The 18,228-nt window shown below is 39.2% G+C and overlaps 1 protein-coding gene across 3 annotated transcripts in view; it reads left to right on the top strand.

Annotated features, from left to right (window-relative positions):
- DSE (dermatan sulfate epimerase) overlaps positions 1-17,504 on the top strand; it is a 78,025-nt gene extending 60,521 nt beyond the window's left edge. For all 3 annotated transcript variants that reach the window (XM_036082237.2, XM_036082236.2, XM_036082239.2), the window contains 4 exons: positions 6,048-6,301; positions 9,913-10,152; positions 13,440-13,647; positions 15,722-17,504. In XM_036082237.2, coding sequence (XP_035938130.1) covers positions 6,048-6,301; positions 9,913-10,152; positions 13,440-13,647; positions 15,722-17,480 — 2,461 coding nt within the window. In that variant the 3' untranslated portion in view covers positions 17,481-17,504. The remainder of the gene's footprint in view (positions 1-6,047; positions 6,302-9,912; positions 10,153-13,439; positions 13,648-15,721) is intronic.
- Positions 17,505-18,228: the final 724 nt, after the last annotated feature.

The raw sequence follows: 18,228 nt of genomic DNA, 5'->3' as shown, positions 1-18,228 counted from the left end.
TTACTTTAACAGTATTTGTGTAAATGAAATTAATATATAAAAAGTTAAACAAGATTATGTAAAGAGTATTCTGTGAATCTTGTAATCCTAAATGTTAATCTTTTCAGAGATGGTTATTTTCTAAAGACTACATATCTATTAAAACTATATGAAAAAAATTTAATCATTTGATCATTCTTAAATCTATACAAATAAAAATAGATGCCAACATTATTATTAGACTCCTTTTTATTAGTTTTTTTTAATCAAATAAGCTGTCCAGTTTTTAGTAACAGAGACTTAGATTGCCTGTTGCACTCTATACATAATGGATAGTTCAAAAGGCATTTATGATAATGGAGGCAGTCTGTTCATATAAAACTGGCATAAAAATTTGAATCAGTGAAGCTATTACATTTTGGAAAGATTTTTATGCCTCTTTTCTTCCCTTGACAGCATGATTCATGGAACAGCACATCTTGATAAGCTCTATGCCTTTCCCCACCAACGCCATAGCCCTCAACTTAGGCAATTAATAGTTCATTTTCGTGCTCACATCATTCTGTGTCACACAAATTCATTTAAATTCATCTTTGAAAGTATTATAGGCAGCAGTTTTTAAACTTTTTGGAGTCAGAACTCTTTTACATTCTTAAAAATTAATGAAGACATCGGGGCGCCTGGGTGGCTCAGTTGGTTAAGCGACTGCCTTCGGCTCAGGTCATGATCCTGGAGTCCCGGGATCGAGTCCCGCATCGGGTTCCCTGCTCAGCGGGGAGTCTGCTTCTCCCTCTGACTCTCCTCCCTCTCATGCTCTCTGTCTCTCATTCTCTCTCTCTCAAATAAATAAATAAAATCTTTAAAAAAAAAAAAAATTAATGAAGACATCAAAAGGCTTTCTCTGGACTGTATCGATATTTAAGTATCAATATTTACCATATTAAAAATTAAAGCCAGGAATATTTAAAATATGTATGTGTTCACTGGAAAAGTCCATTTCTTTTTTTTTTTTCCTTTAGGGTGAAAAGTCCATTTCATAGTAATATTAAATAACATATTTTTAGGAAGAAATAACTGTATTTTTTAAAACAAAGTACTTAGTGTGAAGAAGGTCATTGTTTTGCATTTTGCCTGTCTGCTGTATTCGGTCTGTTTCGGTTGACTTATATGAAGAAAATACAGCTACTTCACATCAATATGTGAAGAATACAAGACTCTAAGGATCTATTCTAATATTCTAAGGAGTACTTTAAGAATCTTTTCAGATAATTATGGATACTCTTTTTTTTTTTAAAGATTTTATAGTATTTGGGACGCCTGGGTGGCTTAGTTGGTTAAGCGTCTGCCTTCGGCTCAGGTCATGATCCCAGGGTCCTGGGATCAAGTCCCACATCGGGCTCCCTGCTCCGTGGGAAGCCTGCTTCTCCCTCTCCCTCCCTCTGCCTGCTGCTCCCCCTGCTTGTGCTCTCTCTCTCTGACAAAAAAATAAATAAAATCTTTAAAAAAAAAAAAGATTTTATATATTTATTTGAGAGAGAGAGAACATGAGCGGAGTGGAGGGGAGGGGAGGGGCAGAGGGAGAAGCAGACTCCCCACTGAGCAGGGAGCCCAACAGGGGGCTCGATCCCAGGACCCTGGGGTCATGACCTGAGCCGAAGGCAGACGCTCAACCGACTGAGCCACCCAGGCGCCCTTGGATACTCTTTAATATTATACTAGAACTTGACAAGTGGTAGTTTCATAGAAGTTAATTTTATATGGACTCTGGATCATAAAATTTAGTAAAATTTAGTAGAATCTGAAACCATGTTATCCTTTAATTGGTAGAAAAATCCATTGGTATATTTTGCACTTAGAGTGGATCTTTTATCTATGTATGGTTTTGTAATATCTTGCCTTTTTTATTTTGAATATTTGTTTGCTGAGTTATTCAAGTTTTCCAAGTGTTGACATATTTAATAATACAATATAAAAATAAATCACATTTGTTATCACTGACCTCACCAGAAAAATTTGTAAGTATTGGTAAACTCTTAAACACATGGCAGCAGCTACAAGTTTTCTAAAACTTTTATTTTCTCTTGAAAAAGCTCAAATTTTATCATGGGCAACAAAGGCTTTCGATTTTCTTTAAACTGTCAGGCTTCCTTGTTCATTTTCAAGAAAAATTCCACTTAAATACGTAGTTCTAAATAACTAGAATTTGTCAGTTCAGCATTCTCGCATATAAAAATGATGTTTCATGAAAAAAAAGGAGCTAGTTCAGCTCTTAATGCACAATTTCTTTTCATCGTGGCAGTTCCCACACTTTGGCATCCACTGTGCTTTTTTATACATACTTCCCATTTCATTACACAGAATATGGAAGAGAGATCTACTCAAAGGGTTGAGATTTTATAAAATTATCATTTTACCACTTTACTAAGGATATCCTTAAGTGAAACTGGCTTTTTTTTTTTTTTTTTTTTTGTAACTTAGAGTGCATGGCCGCATGCGGAATCACACAAGGATTGCTAGAGTTGGTGCCCCTGCCTGGATTCTTGCTTAAGGTGCCAGCATTTTTAACCCTGTTTGTGCTTTGGCCTCATCAGTGCAACTGTCAACATGTAACATCTTTATATTATTAGGAAAATAATTTTTACTTGAGGATTCCTTCAAAGAGTCTCAGAGACCCCGGGGGTCCATAGACCTTACTTTAAGAATGGCTCTTAAGGGGAGAAGGTATAGGTTATAAAAAGAGGACTACAGTAAAAATGTACCTAACCCTCCTCTTAACTGACTTGCCAGTGAAATTCACCTTCCTTGCTTATGTAATCTGGCAACAACTCCCATAGAATGCGCAATGTCGAGGCCAGTTGGCTGCCCTCTGCTATGTCCATTCATCTCTGTTCCCACTAGTAGAATAATGTGCTTTGCAAATACCAGTTGTATTTGTTCTCAAACAAGTTTATGCCAATTTCATTAATACATGTAATTATACAATTTTAATAATATGTAAATAGAGTGTGAGTTCAAAAAGAAAAAGAATGTATGTTTCTAAAACTAACTTAAATGCTTTAGAATGACTTACTGTAAAAGATTGCTATCATAATTTAGTGTGCATGAGATTTGTAAAAGTTTAGGGGAAAACATAAAAATCTGGAAGGATTCTACATTCCTTCACAAGTATCTTTAATTCCTATCTTTTAGAGAAACTAAGGCTTGAAATTGTGATGATGTGTTACGTGTGTTCTTTGCAGGAAAGAACAATGAACTGATCTGTAGACCCACTTTCAAAGAAAAGGCTTTTAGTTCACCTTCAAAAGATTGGTGAATGTGTATACATATAGGTATTTTAAGCTGAAATAAAATTCATAAATTAATATCTGTTTCTTTTTTTTTTAATGATTAACCTACTCAACCAGCTTTTCCAGTAGATGTATTAGCCAGTAGTCAGGATCACATTGAATCAGTTTCTTTGCTGCCATCCATGAGCTAGAAGCAAATTTCCTTTGGTTTCCATGGCCATAAAATATGCTCTCTTCCATCATTACACTTAGTATCTACAGCTGGGTCAGATTGTATTGGTAAAGGATTTAGATAACCTTTTAGAAATGTAACTATTATAGGTCAGATTTCATAATGATATAGTGTGAGCCTGATGGTATAAGCTCTTTTTTAAATTGGTGTACTAGCATTTTATTGGATTGGAAACTGGGGGAGCTTGGAGATTTTCACAGAAGTTGCATAGTAATGCTTCCGAAGGATGAGAATTATAATAAATGTTCTTTGATCTATAAAAATAAGTTCACTGTTAAAAAAAGCAACAAGTTCACGGGTTAATCAGATGTGTCAGAGTTGGGCAGATGGTAGCGGTTCATTGATGTCAGTTCTGCCATGGTTAGGTGGACAGGCGTCATTTATAGATGCATCATGACATGGCACAAAGACACAGGCTGGGAAGCAGATGACTCAGATTCTGTGCTTGGCTCACCAACCACCAGGAGTCACTGAAGACTGTGTTCCTAATTCCCTGGCAGTGAGCTTGCAGGAGAAGTTGTTTTTTTCCCTAGAAGTGGGGAATGCATTCACACTCTTCATAGTCTATTTCCAGCCAGTCCACGCTAGCAAGCTGACTTGCAGGGTGGCTTTGTGACCAAATAGTTAAAAAACTCATCAACCTTAGTTATGTTAGCACCAGGCCATATCACCACAGCTAACCCAAACACTGGAATTATTATTATTATTATTTTTTTTTTCCAAACACTGGAATTATTATTAAGTATCAAGAGATTCCTCCAAATTCCTGAGTTCATGATGATCATATATTCACTGTTAATAGTGTGGCCTAGTTTTACAGGCCTGTTCCTTCATTTTTTTCTTGCTTTCCAGAAATGTTTACTAAGCATCTACTATGTGTCAGACACTGTTATAGGATTAGGGATCCAACAGTGAATAAAATAGAGGAAAAAATAAAACCGTGCACTTGCAGAACTTAAAATCTAGTAGAGGATGCATATACATATACATATACATATACACACATAAACACTAAGAGGACAAAAAAGTGAGAAAGGGAAATGAGATACGGTCAGTTGGAGAGCAATGTTGAAATTCTGCAGAGTGACCACAGAAGGTATCACTAAGATCACATCTTTCATATAAAACTCCTAAAAGAAGAATATAATCTAGAGGAGGTAGTCTCTTAGAACATTTTTGAGTATTCTTGTCCTGGAATCTATGGTGTTTTATGGGAGAAACACTGCATCTTAATTTTCATTGACTCTAAGTGAAATTTAGCCTTTCTTCCAAATCATGAACATAGGTGACCCCTATAGTGATGTTGGGAGAACTTGTAACTTTGTCATAGGTAGGTATCATGGGTATTTTCATATCCCATTATAGTTATTATAGATACTATTGTTTATGCTCATCACTACTTACAAATTATAGTAGTTACTATCTCTGCTATTAAATCTTGTTTTTTAGTGCTGTAATAAAGGACAGAGATCACAATTTTTTAAAAAATCTGTATTGATAGCTACATGTCAAAGTAACAGATTTCTTTATATCCCTTCGTATTCTATCTTATGAATTTTAAAGCACTGAGAAAGAGGCTGAGGCTTCACCAGATTGCCCAGAGGTCAAGAGGTTCATGGCATAGAAATACTAAGCTTTCATTTAATCCCTAATTGTGTTTTCTTATACCTCCCATCTGTACAGCACACTTTTCACTGGAGTCACTGTCCTAGAGATTACTCAAATATCTCTCCAGCACATGGGGAGGGTTTTCTGGATAGTTCCATAGAATTGTGATTGTGAAAGATCCTTTCTAAGCTTCCTGTATAACGAAGGCCACACACTGTTAAACCACTTGCAGAATAATGTAGCCAGCCAAGCAGAAACTTGGCTTCCTAGAAAATGATGGTTTCATGCTTCACAGGTCGCTTTTACACTTGTCTGCAAGATACTCAAAGGACCTTAAAGGCAGTGCAGTTCATCTTATGAGAAAGAACAAGATGTAGAAATCTGAGTTAGAATCAGCTCATTTCACTCACACCAGATTTTTAGTCACCCTCCTCATCATGGCCTTGACCAAGTGGGTCTGTCCAGATTGAGAGGTCATAAACTCTAGACCAGGATACCTGCACCTTGACCAGCCTGTGGGAAGTAAGGTGAGGTGGGATAGAAGTGTTCCACTGGTTTGCCAAGGCAGCCATAAGAACAGAACTGAGACCCTCTTACTGTGTGTAAAAAGGGGAGGGTGAGTACCAGTTAGATGGATGCTCCTGAGAATTTCGCCCTGGTTATATGCTTTAGATCTATTTGAGCATAGTCTTCTACCTCTCATCAAGAGTAAAAGTCAAAAGGAAAAACTCTCAACGAGAGAAAAGCATTCATTCCGTAATTTCCCCATGAGACAAATTTTGTGCTTGTGTCTGATGTGGGAGGCAGCTAATTCGGAGGCATTCAGCCTCTCGGATTGTATCTTCAGTTGTGCCCTTTCCTTCTGAGAAACAGACACTCGAAAAGTGTGCTGAACGCTGTGGGACGTTGCACTCATTCACACGGTCGATTTTCCTCTGCAGGCTGGTGAAGGATGCTCCTTGGGATGAGGTCCCGCTTGCTCACTCCCTGGTTGGTTTTGCCACTGCCTACGACTTCTTGTACAACTACTTGAGCAAGACACAACAGGAGAAGTTTCTTGAAGTGATTGCCAACGTCTCGGGATATATGTATGAAACTTCATACAGGAGAGGATGGGGATTTCAGTACCTGCACAACCACCAGCCCACCAACTGCATGGCCTTGCTCACAGGAAGCCTGGTTCTGATGAATCAAGGTGCGTTGTGGACACAGCCGAGGGAACGCCGAAGCCAGCGTCAGCCGTAGTTGCCTTGTGAGCAGAGCGTTTTTATAACTAGCCTGAGTACATGTTCATATCCTAACTGAGCTCCTGAGATGAAGTAATACCCAGGGCATCTCTTAGACAATTGAGAGGCATCGCTTCCTCATTGCAGCTACTTATATTAGCCTGCAGGTTATTTAAGTAAGGCTTTGAATGGCCCCGAGCCATATGCTCACGGCACTCCATCAGTGGCGGATATTCATTTCCCCAGAGAATTTTGACAGTGAAGACAGCTATCCTGGGTAAATGGAGTTTTTAAAAGCTAAATGGGTGGTTTGTTATTTGAAATGAATGTTCTCTGCACACGGATGTCTATCATTACAACACTCTATTTTTTTTCTCTAAGGACTTAAAACCAATCTAGATCATTTAGGTCAAATTTGGAAGTGACTTTTGTGAATCACATAGCTACTTTCCCTTAATGTATTACATAATTGCTGATACTACATTTTCTCTGTTCTTATAATTCTGACTTAATTACAACACCTGTGAAAGTCTATACATGATTAATTTAGACTGTATTTAAGAAAAGCAGCCCTAAGATCATAGTGACTTATTAGGATATTAAACATATACTTGGAGCTGGCAAATCTAACAGAACTCTTGACTACTTCCCCACAAGAATTAGTATGCATTTTATAGATTATCCAGCATCAGATTTCCTCAAGTCTAGCTTTCTCCCTTGTCTTATCAACCAGCCATCACTTTTAATTAGTCTTAGAGGAAAAGAAACTAATATTAACTGAGCATATGGCATGTGTCCATTGCTCCTTGTCCCTATTTGATTTGTCACATCAACCATATAATGTAGCTGGGATTTGGATCCAGTTCTGGCCAAACTCAAAGTTCATTCTCTTTCCACTGTATTTTGTTGCCTCTCTTAGAATAGAGATTCAAAGTAATTTAAGGAAAGCTTTAAGAGGGCCAGGTTTCATTTTGGCTCCCTTTGCCCCCGACTCTCACAAAAACAAACAAGATTTAAAAGATCAAAATACAAAATGCAAAAAAAAAAAATTTTTTTTTAAATAAAAGATCAAAATGCAAATCTTCAAACTATTGATAAATAAATCCCAAGGCCTGTGAAAAGACATCCTCGTGAAATGGTGGAAGGAGCCCAGGACAAGCTAGCTCTCAGCCTGGGGCCTTGGGTTTTAGCCTAGTAGAGTCTTACTTCTTTACATAAATGTTTAGTTCTTTAGTAGCAGGAATAGAGCTTATTTCTTCATTCTTTGTGGGAGATAAGATTGCTCCAGATACTTGCAGGCATCGAAAATACCAATTCAGTTTGGACCAAAATGTGTAGTTCTCCTCTTGCAGGAGTTTGTGTGTGCATTTATTTTCTGATTACAGTAATGGGTTGCTCAGGGAGATAGTGTTCCAGAACCCCCACGTCGGCAGTGGACAGAAGAAGAGGTGAAATCTCTGGCCCTGCGCATCTCAGTTAATAATCAGGCTTACTGTCCTGGCTTTCTTGGCACACTCACCACCTTTAGGAGCCACTTCACAGGCTGTTTTGACAATCCCATGTTCTCCAGACCAGCCTCACAGAAACTAGGCTAGTTTAGTGTACCGGTAGTTCCCATCGGAAGTGGGAGAATCAAAATGTTCTCTCTGTTCTGCTAACTCTGTCTAAGGCTCGGTGCACAGGGACCACAGGATCACACATTAGCCACAATTAGTTTACAAATCAGTTGGAAGGAAGACATGTGAAATGTTTAAATGAATACGCAGTAGTTACCATAGCACCAGAGAACGGAATAAGAGGTGTCATGAAGCTATGGTTAAATCTCGATCGAGTGTATTAAGTTTGAATTCAGGAGAACAGTGTGAGAAGGTTCATAGAACTTTGAAATATAGATAGGATCTGGGTAAGTGAAAATAATGAAGAACATTCCAGACAAGGTGTATGGATGGTGGAAAAGCACAGGGCATAGCATCAATAACAGTATCAGCTCCTAAAACCAAGATGCACTATATGTTAACTAAAGCTTAAATAAAATACCAGTATCAGTGCCTTGTATTGACAGATTTGAAGTTTAGGAAGGCAGACATTACCTCATATCTCCCGAACAGGATTGTTGTAGGGAAAAAAAGAAGGGAAAACCAGGTCATGTGATATCAGGGAGCAGTAAGTAGCAGGCCTGATTTTAAGTATCCCGTTGGAGTCTGGTTAGAGATGGAGGATACAGAGAAGAAAAAGAGGAAGATGACTAGAACTTGAAACCCTAATGATTACAGAAAGGAAGCTAAAAACTCTCCAGAAGACTGGCCTGGCAGGTGGACAGCCGGATAGGAGGAGATGGGGTACAATCCACAGTCACCTCTGTGCCCTCAGGAGACGGGAGCCAGATCTTACAGAGCCTGGCACCTTGGATTTAGGCTGGGATCTTGTGGTCCCAGGGCCCCTGGAAGCCCTCACACCCAGCACATGTGGTAGGCCGTGGTAGTGTTAAGTGCTGGTGATCACACACGTCTTCTGGAGCGAAGCAACAAGACTCTATCCACATCAGGAGGCAATGAGCTTACTTTCATCCTCACTGATTGTATGTTTTAAATATGTAAGCAAACAAAACAAAACTGAAATCTAAAGACCTAGGTTCAGATCAAAGTTCTGTTCATTTTTAGTCATGTGTCAGAGGTCTTGAACAATCAAGCTTTTCTGTAATTTTGGAGTAACAATGCCTAATTGAATTGGTAAAAGGATTAAGGAAGATTGTGTTCAGTGCTGTGTAAATTACAAATGTTTTAGAAATGCGAGTTGTGATTGTTACCTAAATGCTAGTCTTGCAAGAATTATAGGAAGCTAGCATTTTTGAGTCAAAAGTGTTTCATAAAAATTTTAAGGCCTTTAATTTTCAGTTGCAGAAGTAGAAAAATGTGACAGGTTGAAGTGCTTGAACAAAATTTTAGCTCATTTTTGGTAGATTCAGGACTCCCAGTTGGTATTTTTCACCATTAGATTGTCACTCCAGTGGTGCTCTGACCCGCTGCGTTGCCTTTTGAGATCCTATGGCATCTAAAAGCACATAAAGGATGAGAGATTGTCTTCTAATGACAGAACAAACTGAAGACTATCTGTGGCTTAGCCTTTATAGTATTAGCAGCTTATTAAAAATCCTATGAAATAATGGTGCAAGTTTTATGAAGATAAGAGCTTTAAAAATATTTTCAAGTAGTAGTTTTTAGAAAAATTGAATGAAAGTCTTAATACACAGATCTTTTCTGGTAGCCTAAAGTTATGTGCAGTTTGTAATTTTGGTGTGATGCGGTTTCAAATGTATTAAAGATTGGAAACTGATACTCATTTCACGGTTTATCTTCACTTAATTAATAAATGACTTGTATTCGAGAACTTCGTACCTTACATCATGGACCCGACACAAACCTGGATTAGCAGAATGTTACTTATAATGTTGGTCAGTGAGAGTTTTACAGAATGCTATTTGACCTGTAGTCAGATAACTCAGGGGATTTTATTTGGTCATAATTTTGTTTATGCTTCATTATAGCCCTCGTCAGTGTTTCCATGTGTTTTCATTCTTCAGGGTATCTTCAAGAAGCCTACCTATGGACCAAACAAGTTCTGACCATCATGGAGAAGTCTCTGGTCTTGCTCCGAGAGGTGACAGACGGTTCCCTCTACGAAGGAGTCGCCTACGGCAGCTACACCACTAGATCCCTCTTCCAGTATATGTTTCTCGTTCAGAGGCACTTTGACATCAACCACTTTGGTCACCCATGGCTTAAACGACACTTTGCATTTATGTATAGAACCATCCTACCAGGTATAGTGAGGAATCAGAAATGGGAAAACATTAACTATGATCGTTTTTTCTGATTATGAAAATGGGCTAGACTAGGAAAAGAAATGTGGGGTTCGAGTCATATTGAAATTAAAGGGATTTTTTTTTTTTAAATAAAAAATCAAAGAAGAATTCAAGAGTTGCATATAACCAGAACGTTTGGGAAGTTATTGTGAGGATTTGTGATTTATGTACTGTAAAGCTCGGAGCATAATGGATCAAATATAATTCGTAGCCCCCACAGTACTTTTATTTTTGTAGATGTAAAACTTGGGTACATATGCAAATTCCTTTTCATGAATCTTTTTTTTTAATTTTCAAAGTATTATTCGTTTATTTTTGTATATTTGAAATAGCTCACAAAACAAAAAACTTTATATGTTTCTAATTCATCTGCAAAAATAACATTTCCTTTTCACAAATCTTAACAAAATATAAACATTTATGGTTACATGTTAATTTTCCTTTACATGCAATCTCAAATTGATCCTCTTTTGTTTTTTAGTTTTTATTTCCAAACTATATAGATATTCAAAATGAAAGACTATACCTACATATTTGTTGGAGCTTTAGTATTTTCTTTGAATATTTTACTGAAATAAATAGTGTAAAATATAAAAGATAAAAAAAATGAATTGCTACAAAACTTCTAATTCCTTGTTGCCATGTAGCTCAGTCTTCTAAGAGAACTAGCTCTAAAAAAAGATGTATATGATTTAAGAACACTTTCATTTCTAGGACAGCCTTATTACTCTCCTTGTTTCAAAACAGGACTAAGATGTTAGAAAAAGTTTAGGAGGTAGATTTTCATCAGGATGGGGATTTTTTTAACACCCAAAAAACAAATAATCCAGTTAAGAAATGGGGGAGAAGACATGAATAGGAATTTTTCCAAAGAAGACATTCAGATGGCTAACAGACACATGAAAACATCACTCAATACAAAATACAAAAGTATGAGATCTCACCTCATACCTGTCAGAATGGCTAAAATTAACAACACAAGAAACAACAGGTGTTGGCGAGAATGCAGAGAAAGGGGAACCTTCTTGTACTGTTGGTAGGAATGCAAACTGGTGCAGCCACTCTGAAGGACAGTATTCTAAGGGGCGCACGCATACTGATGTTTATAGCAGCATTATCAACAATAGCCAAACTATGGAAAGAGCCCAAAGTCCGTTGACTGATGAACAGATAAAGAAGATGTGGTGTATATATATAATGGAATACTATTCAGCCATCAAAAAGAATGAAATCTTGCCACTTGCAACGACATGGATGGAGCTAGAGTGTATTATGCTAAGCGAAATAAGTCAGAGAAAGACAAATATCATATATTTCACTCATATGTGGAATGTAAGGAACAAAAACAGATGAACATATGGGGGGGGGGAAGGAGAAAAAAGAGAGGGAAACAAGCCATAAAAGACTCTTAATGATAGAGAACAAACTGAGGGTTGATGGAGGGAGGGAGGTGCGGGATGGGCTGGATAGGTGATGGGTATTAAGGAGGGCACTTGCTGTGATGAGCACTGAGTGTTGTATGTAAGTGATGAATCACTGAATTCTACTCCTGAAATCAGTATTGCACTGTAGGTTAACTAAGTAGAATTTAAATAAAAATTTGAAAAAAAAAAAAAAAAAAAAAAGGATGGGTATTTTTTTTCCCCAGTGAAATGTAATTTTTAGCTGGTGATTCTAGACCTACAGTAAAGAATCCAGTCTTTAAATCTTTTTGCTCTGGTTGTGTACACATGGACTGAATAGAATCTCCATTATTTGATTAGTTATCCAAAAAATACTGCAGAGCAAAAGAATGATAAGATTCTTAAAGTTTAGTTGAGAATTAACTTCCAGAACACTATTGTTTTATTGCTTATTCCTAGATATGCAGGAGAGGCTTGTTTTTAATTATCTTGATAAACAAAGGCCATCTAAGGCCAGGGACCTTGAAGAGGACTCAGTGCTTTGTAATTTGATCTGAGATCTAACAGCCGGCCTATTTTGCAGATGCGTCTGTGACTGCATCCTAAACTGGGAAAGACAAGATGAACACCTCTAAGAGGAGGATTCAATGTATTTATGTCAATTAATCCAACAAACCATTATTGAACATCTGTGTGCCAGGCACTGTACCAGGCAGGGGATTCAAAGAGAAATAAAACACATCACCTTTCAGGGAATTCACAGATGAATAGAAGATTCAGGAAATCACATTTTATCGTAAGATTCACTTGGAATAGCATTTACTAAAATGGTAGAAGCAAAAACATTAGCTGTAAATTATGTAAATATGGTCATGGTATCATTTTAGAAGGGATTATGTGTTAAAAGTCAATTTATTCTCAACAACATTTCTCTCTTTTTTTTTTTTCCTCCACAATGGCTGTTCTAGTAATGATTATTCCTGTCTGGCTCAGAGTTGTCTCCCATTCTTTTTCAAGAACACCTGGAGCATATCCAGTCTTACCTGCTTTTGTTTTGCTGACCTATTCCAGTATGATCTTTGCATTTTCTCTCTTGAACTTCCAGCAGTACATATTAGCAGGATCTTCTATGGGAATTACGTTTTCTTCCTGTATGGGGGCGCCTGGCTCAGTTGGTTAAACAGCTGCCTTCGGCTCAGGTCATGATCCCAGGGTCCTGGGATCGAGCCCCGCATCGGGCTCCCTGCTCAGCAGGGAGCCTGCTTCTCCCTCCCCCTCTGCCTGCCGCTCCCCCTGCTTGTGCTTGCTCTGTGTCAAACAAATAAAATCTTAAAAAAAAGTTTTCTTCCTACAGAAATGCAGTGTCTCCCTTAAGCCTTATAACTTCCACTTTATTGGATGCCAAATTGCAGCACCTTATGTCATCCTGTTGGTGTAGAATGTGGGACAAGTTGGTAAGAGATCTAGTGCTCAGTCCAGGTTTGGGAGCTCCCCGTGTTCCAGAGGAGAGCCTATGTGTCTCTGCAGATATGATGACACCTAGCATGGGCACTGGGAAATGCGGCAGGTGGGCAGTGTTCAGGAGCATTAAGAAGTGTGGCACTTCCATTACCAGTGATAGGTTGCCACATAACAAATACAAACTTGCACACTTGTGGAAGACCTTCAGAGGTCTCATTAACTGGTCTGGGGTGAAGCGTGGACATCATGCTTTTGGTTTTTTTTAATCCAAGGTACACAGTCGATTCTAATTTGCAACCAGGATTGGAAATCGTTGTTTAGGTCTTTATAGGAGCATGCCGTTTTAAATGTATCTTCATTCTGTCAAACTTCTTTCCCCAGGGTTTCAAAGAACCGTGGCTATTGCAGACTCAAATTACAACTGGTTTTATGGTCCAGAAAGCCAATTAGTGTTCCTGGATAAATTTGTCATGCGTAACGGCAGTGGTAACTGGCTCGCTGACCAGATCAGGAGGAACCGGGTGACCGAAGGTCCGGGGACACCGTCCAAAGGGCAGCGCTGGTGTACTCTTCACACGGAATTTCTCTGGTAGGACATGTTGGGCTGCCTTTAAAAAGAAATTGTACCCAGGGCTAGAGTGTGCTAGATTTCTGCATTTAAACAGAAAAACTACGTAAAGCACTTTGTAACCCCTTCTCCATATGCCGGCTCAGCTTCGGTTCCTGTTGCAGCGCTGGAGGCTCTGCTAGAAACATTTCCTTCCATGTAGGATCTCATTACTGTTGGCAGTTTTTGGTTTTCTTGTGTCAGAGATGTCCTGGGCTCACACTGTTTCATAGATGGGCATGTTTTGATTTACATCATTTTTGAAATCATATAAAGAGAAAACCACAAAATTTAGACTGGGTTACTCTGACAATCACAGCAAAGAAAGAAATAAAGGTAGGAAAATGTTTTGTTTTAGTAAATGGAGCATTATAATCTTCTAATAGCAAAGCTGTTACTGAATTTCCAAAACTGTTTAAAAGTGTTTGACAGTATTTGACAGTTTCACTTTGATAATAAAAGAACCATGTAATTTTTTCTGCCTTAATCTTTTAAGCCCAGAAAGAGAAGCCAGGTCTCCTTTTTAAAGTACTGCCAAGTATATTGTTGGCATCCAATAAATTAAAATAAAAATTACAGGGAACTGGTTGATCATTAATCCTTGATGTCTTTTCAAGCTATTGAAATGGGTATTCAATTCCAAAATAAGCTTCTGTGGTTTGATTTTCTTCTCTTCATTATTATTTTTTTTTTTTTTTAGTTTAAACAAGTAAGAGGGAAAAAAAATATTAATAAAGTTATAACTGGTGGTAATTTAACCAGCATTTTAAAAAACTATTGTCACAGATGAAGTAGATATATTAATATGTAACCATTCCTGTTTCAGGGGTGTGAAGTAATTATTTAGTAGTGATTTCACTTATCCTAAATAAACAACCAGGAGAGTTCTATAAAGCTGACTTTAGGAGTCAAAATAATGCTAAGTCTAACTTGGTTCAAAATCTGCCATTTATAGGAATATGCAGACCAAAATCAGAGAAGTATGGCCAATTCATCTTGTGTCTAGATTTGTTAAGTCACGGTAATTAAGCCAACATTATTAACTAGACCTAAGTAGAGACACAGTTTCTGATGGCCTGAAACTCTAGAACAACAGACGAAACAGCCAAAATCAAACACCAGTAAGATTAACCATAGGTGATCGATTCATTTTAGAGAAGTATCTAAGAGCTAATAGTATAGGCCTGCCTTACTTGCCTTGGGCAGGAAATCATCTAAACCTGTCAGAAATGTTATCTCAGATCATCAAAAGCAAATAATCATGTTTATGATTACTTCGGGGGCCCTCTCTGATTCAGAAACCTGTGTTCTTGATCACTGTGGAAGTTTAATGTTAATTATTGTATTGATTTGATAATAAACATTTGTCATAAATGAAAATGAGAGGCCATTTTTTGTCCAAAATCCATGATGTCATCTGCAGAGCAAAACAAAACCCATGGCTCTTGGTAGGCAGTGCTAGCCACAGTTATAAATCTCCCAGTACTAATAGTTTCTTGAATTTTGTCCACTTATATTCTTAGATGTGATATTGGCAGTAAATTTTATCTAACACGTAAAGTTTGACTCTATTAAAACTTATTTTTTTAGAGGGTGAAAAGTACTCTAACAAACTTTCAATAATATTGGTTGTCGCAGAACAAAACTTGCTCACAACTGGAGGCTTGTTAAGAGTCTAGATCCTAACACGGGGTTCTCTAGAATAGGAGCCCTGGGACTAGAAGTTTGCAAGTGTAATTCTGTGAGCCCCGATGGTTCGGAGGGCAGCTCTGAAATCATTCAGTGAAGAAGGTCCGTGTAGCGATTAGCAGGCTCAAACCCAAGGATCATAGGTTATGAAGATAGACTCGTCTCCCCTTCAGTAAGGGTGTTCCCCTGTGCAAGCTCATCCATGGGTGTTTCCAGAAGTGCCTCTCCTCCAGAAGACACTGCCGGCCCTCTGGGTACCATGTGTGCTGGTTCCTGCAGCCACATTACAAAGCGGCATCACGGTTCTGATGGGTTATTTTAACTTCCACCAGAAAACCATTTAATTTTGAACAATTCATCCTTTCAGGTATGATGCCAGCTTGAAATCTGTGCCTCCCCCAGATTTTGGCACCCCCACATTGCATTATTTTGAAGACTGGGGTGTTGTGACTTACGGAAGTGCACTGCCCGCAGAAATCAATAGATCTTTTCTTTCCTTCAAGTCCGGAAAACTCGGGGGCCGTGCAATATATGACATTGTGCACAGAAACAAATACAAAGAGTGGATCAAAGGATGGAGGAATTTTAATGCAGGGCATGAACATCCTGATCAAAACTCATTTACTTTTGCTCCCAATGGTGTGCCTTTCATTACGGAGGCTCTCTATGGGCCAAAGTACACCTTCTTCAACAACGTTTTGATGTTCTCGCCGGCTGTGTCCAAGAGCTGCTTTTCTCCCTGGGAGGGTCAGGTCACAGAAGACTGCTCTTCAAAATGGTCTAAGTACAAGCAGGACCTGGCGGCCAGCTGTCAGGGGAGAGTGGTTGCAGCAGAGGAGAAAAACGGAGTGGTTTTCATCCGAGGAGAAGGGGTGGGAGCTTATAACCCCCGGCTGGATCTCAAGAGCGTTCAGAGGAATCTGATCCTCCTGCACCCCCAGCTGCTGCTCCTCGTGGACCAGATCCACCTGGGAGAGGAGAGCCCGTTGGAGAGCGCGGCAAGCTTCTTCCACAACGTGGACGTTCCCTTCGAGGAAACAGTGGTAGATGGGGTCCACGGGGCTTTCATCCGGCAGCGGGACGGTCTCTACAAAATGTACTGGATGGACGATACCGGCTACAGTGAGAAAGCAACCTTTGCTTCCGCGACGTACCCTCGGGGCTACCCCTACAACGGGACGAACTACGTGAACGTCACTGTGCACCTGCGGAGTCCCACCACCAGGACAGCTTACCTCTTCATAGGGCCGTCTGTCGACGTCCAGAGCTTCAGCGTCCACGGAGACTCGCAGCAGCTGGGCGTGTTCATCGCCACCAGCCAGCATGCCTACGCCGCTTACCTCTGGAGCGGAGAGAGCGCGGCGCAGCCCGCCTTTGCACAGGTCATTGCCGATCGGAGGAGGATCCTGTTCGACCGGAGCTCGGCCATCAAGAGCACCTCGGTGGCCGAGGTGAAGGACTACGCCGCTGTCGTGGACCAGAACCTGCAGCGTTTCAAGCCAGTGTTCCAGCAGCTGGAGAAGCAGATCCTGTCCCGGGTCCGGAACACAGCTAGCTTTAGGAAGACCGCCGAGCGCCTGCTGAGGTTTTCAGACAAGAGGCAGACGGAGGAGGCCATCGATAGGATTTTTGCCATATCACAGCAGCAGCAACAGCAAAGCAAGTCGAAGAGAAACCGGAGGGTAGGCAAACGCTATAAATTTGTGGACGCCGTCCCCGATATTTTTGCACAGATCGAAGTCAATGAAAAAAAGATTCGACAGAAGGCTCAGATTTTGGCACAGAAAGAACTGCCCATCGATGAAGATGAAGAAATGAAAGACCTTTTAGATTTTGCAGATGTGACGTATGAGAAACACAAAAACGGTGGCTCCCTGAAAGGCCGGTTTGGACAGGCCCGGATGATGACGACAACTCGCAGCAGGGCCCCGTCACTGTCGTCTTCCTATACCCGACTGTTCCTGATCCTGAACATTGCTATTTTCTTTGTCATGTTGGCAATGCAACTGACTTATTTCCAGAGGGCCCAGAGCCTGCATGGCCAAAGATGTCTTTATGCAGTCCTTCTAATAGATAGCTGTATTTTATTGTGGTTGTACTCTTCTTGTTCCCAATCACAGTGTTAGCATTAAAGCTATCCATTGTTTGATCGTTTTGTGGTCACAAGAGTCTATGCAAAAAAAAAAACAAAAAACAAAAAACAAAAACAAAACTTGCCCCAGTTTGTTATTGGTCTTTTTATCTCAGTTTCCTTTTAAACAAATTAAGGGGAACATATTTTCACACAAGAAGGCAGGGATATGGAGAAATCAGAATTGGAAAGGCAAAGATTTATCAGAGGAATAAGAGTGGCTTGGTTGTCCCATGGTGTTTCTGGAAGTATTTGGCTTGGCTAATTTAGCAGTCCATATAATATTACCCTGAGAAGAAACAGCAAGTCTGGTTTTAAGAAAAAGATTTAGATAGATTTGGATTTTATTAATATTAATTTAATGCTATTAGCAATTTCCAGATACTATTTTATGGAAAAGACTGAAGCACGCGATTCTGAGAAAATCAGAAAAATTTTTTTCATGTAGTCATGTTGAAAAGTAAGTATTATTAAGTCCTGGTATGGTGGTGTTAACTTCCTTGGAGAGTTGTTCATTAGTTAAACGGAAGCAGGATCTCCATATTGGATTCCTGTTCAGACAAGAAAATGATGGCAGATGATCATTAAAAATTTAAAATATGTTTTCAGTAGAAAAACATGTATCAGTGAATGAATATTTCCTTGACGATGTTGGTCTCTGCACACACATAATGCCTCCATTGGTTGTTTAACCAATAAGACAATTACAAGTAACTTAATTTTCTCTTTTCCTTATATGGAAA

The sequence above is a fragment of the Halichoerus grypus genome, chromosome 9, assembly GCF_964656455.1.
Source record: "Halichoerus grypus chromosome 9, mHalGry1.hap1.1, whole genome shotgun sequence".
In the NCBI taxonomy this organism is placed as follows: Eukaryota; Metazoa; Chordata; class Mammalia; order Carnivora; family Phocidae; genus Halichoerus; species Halichoerus grypus.
Note: the sequence above shows the minus strand (reverse complement) of the source record. Positions and strands in the feature narration are given on the sequence as shown.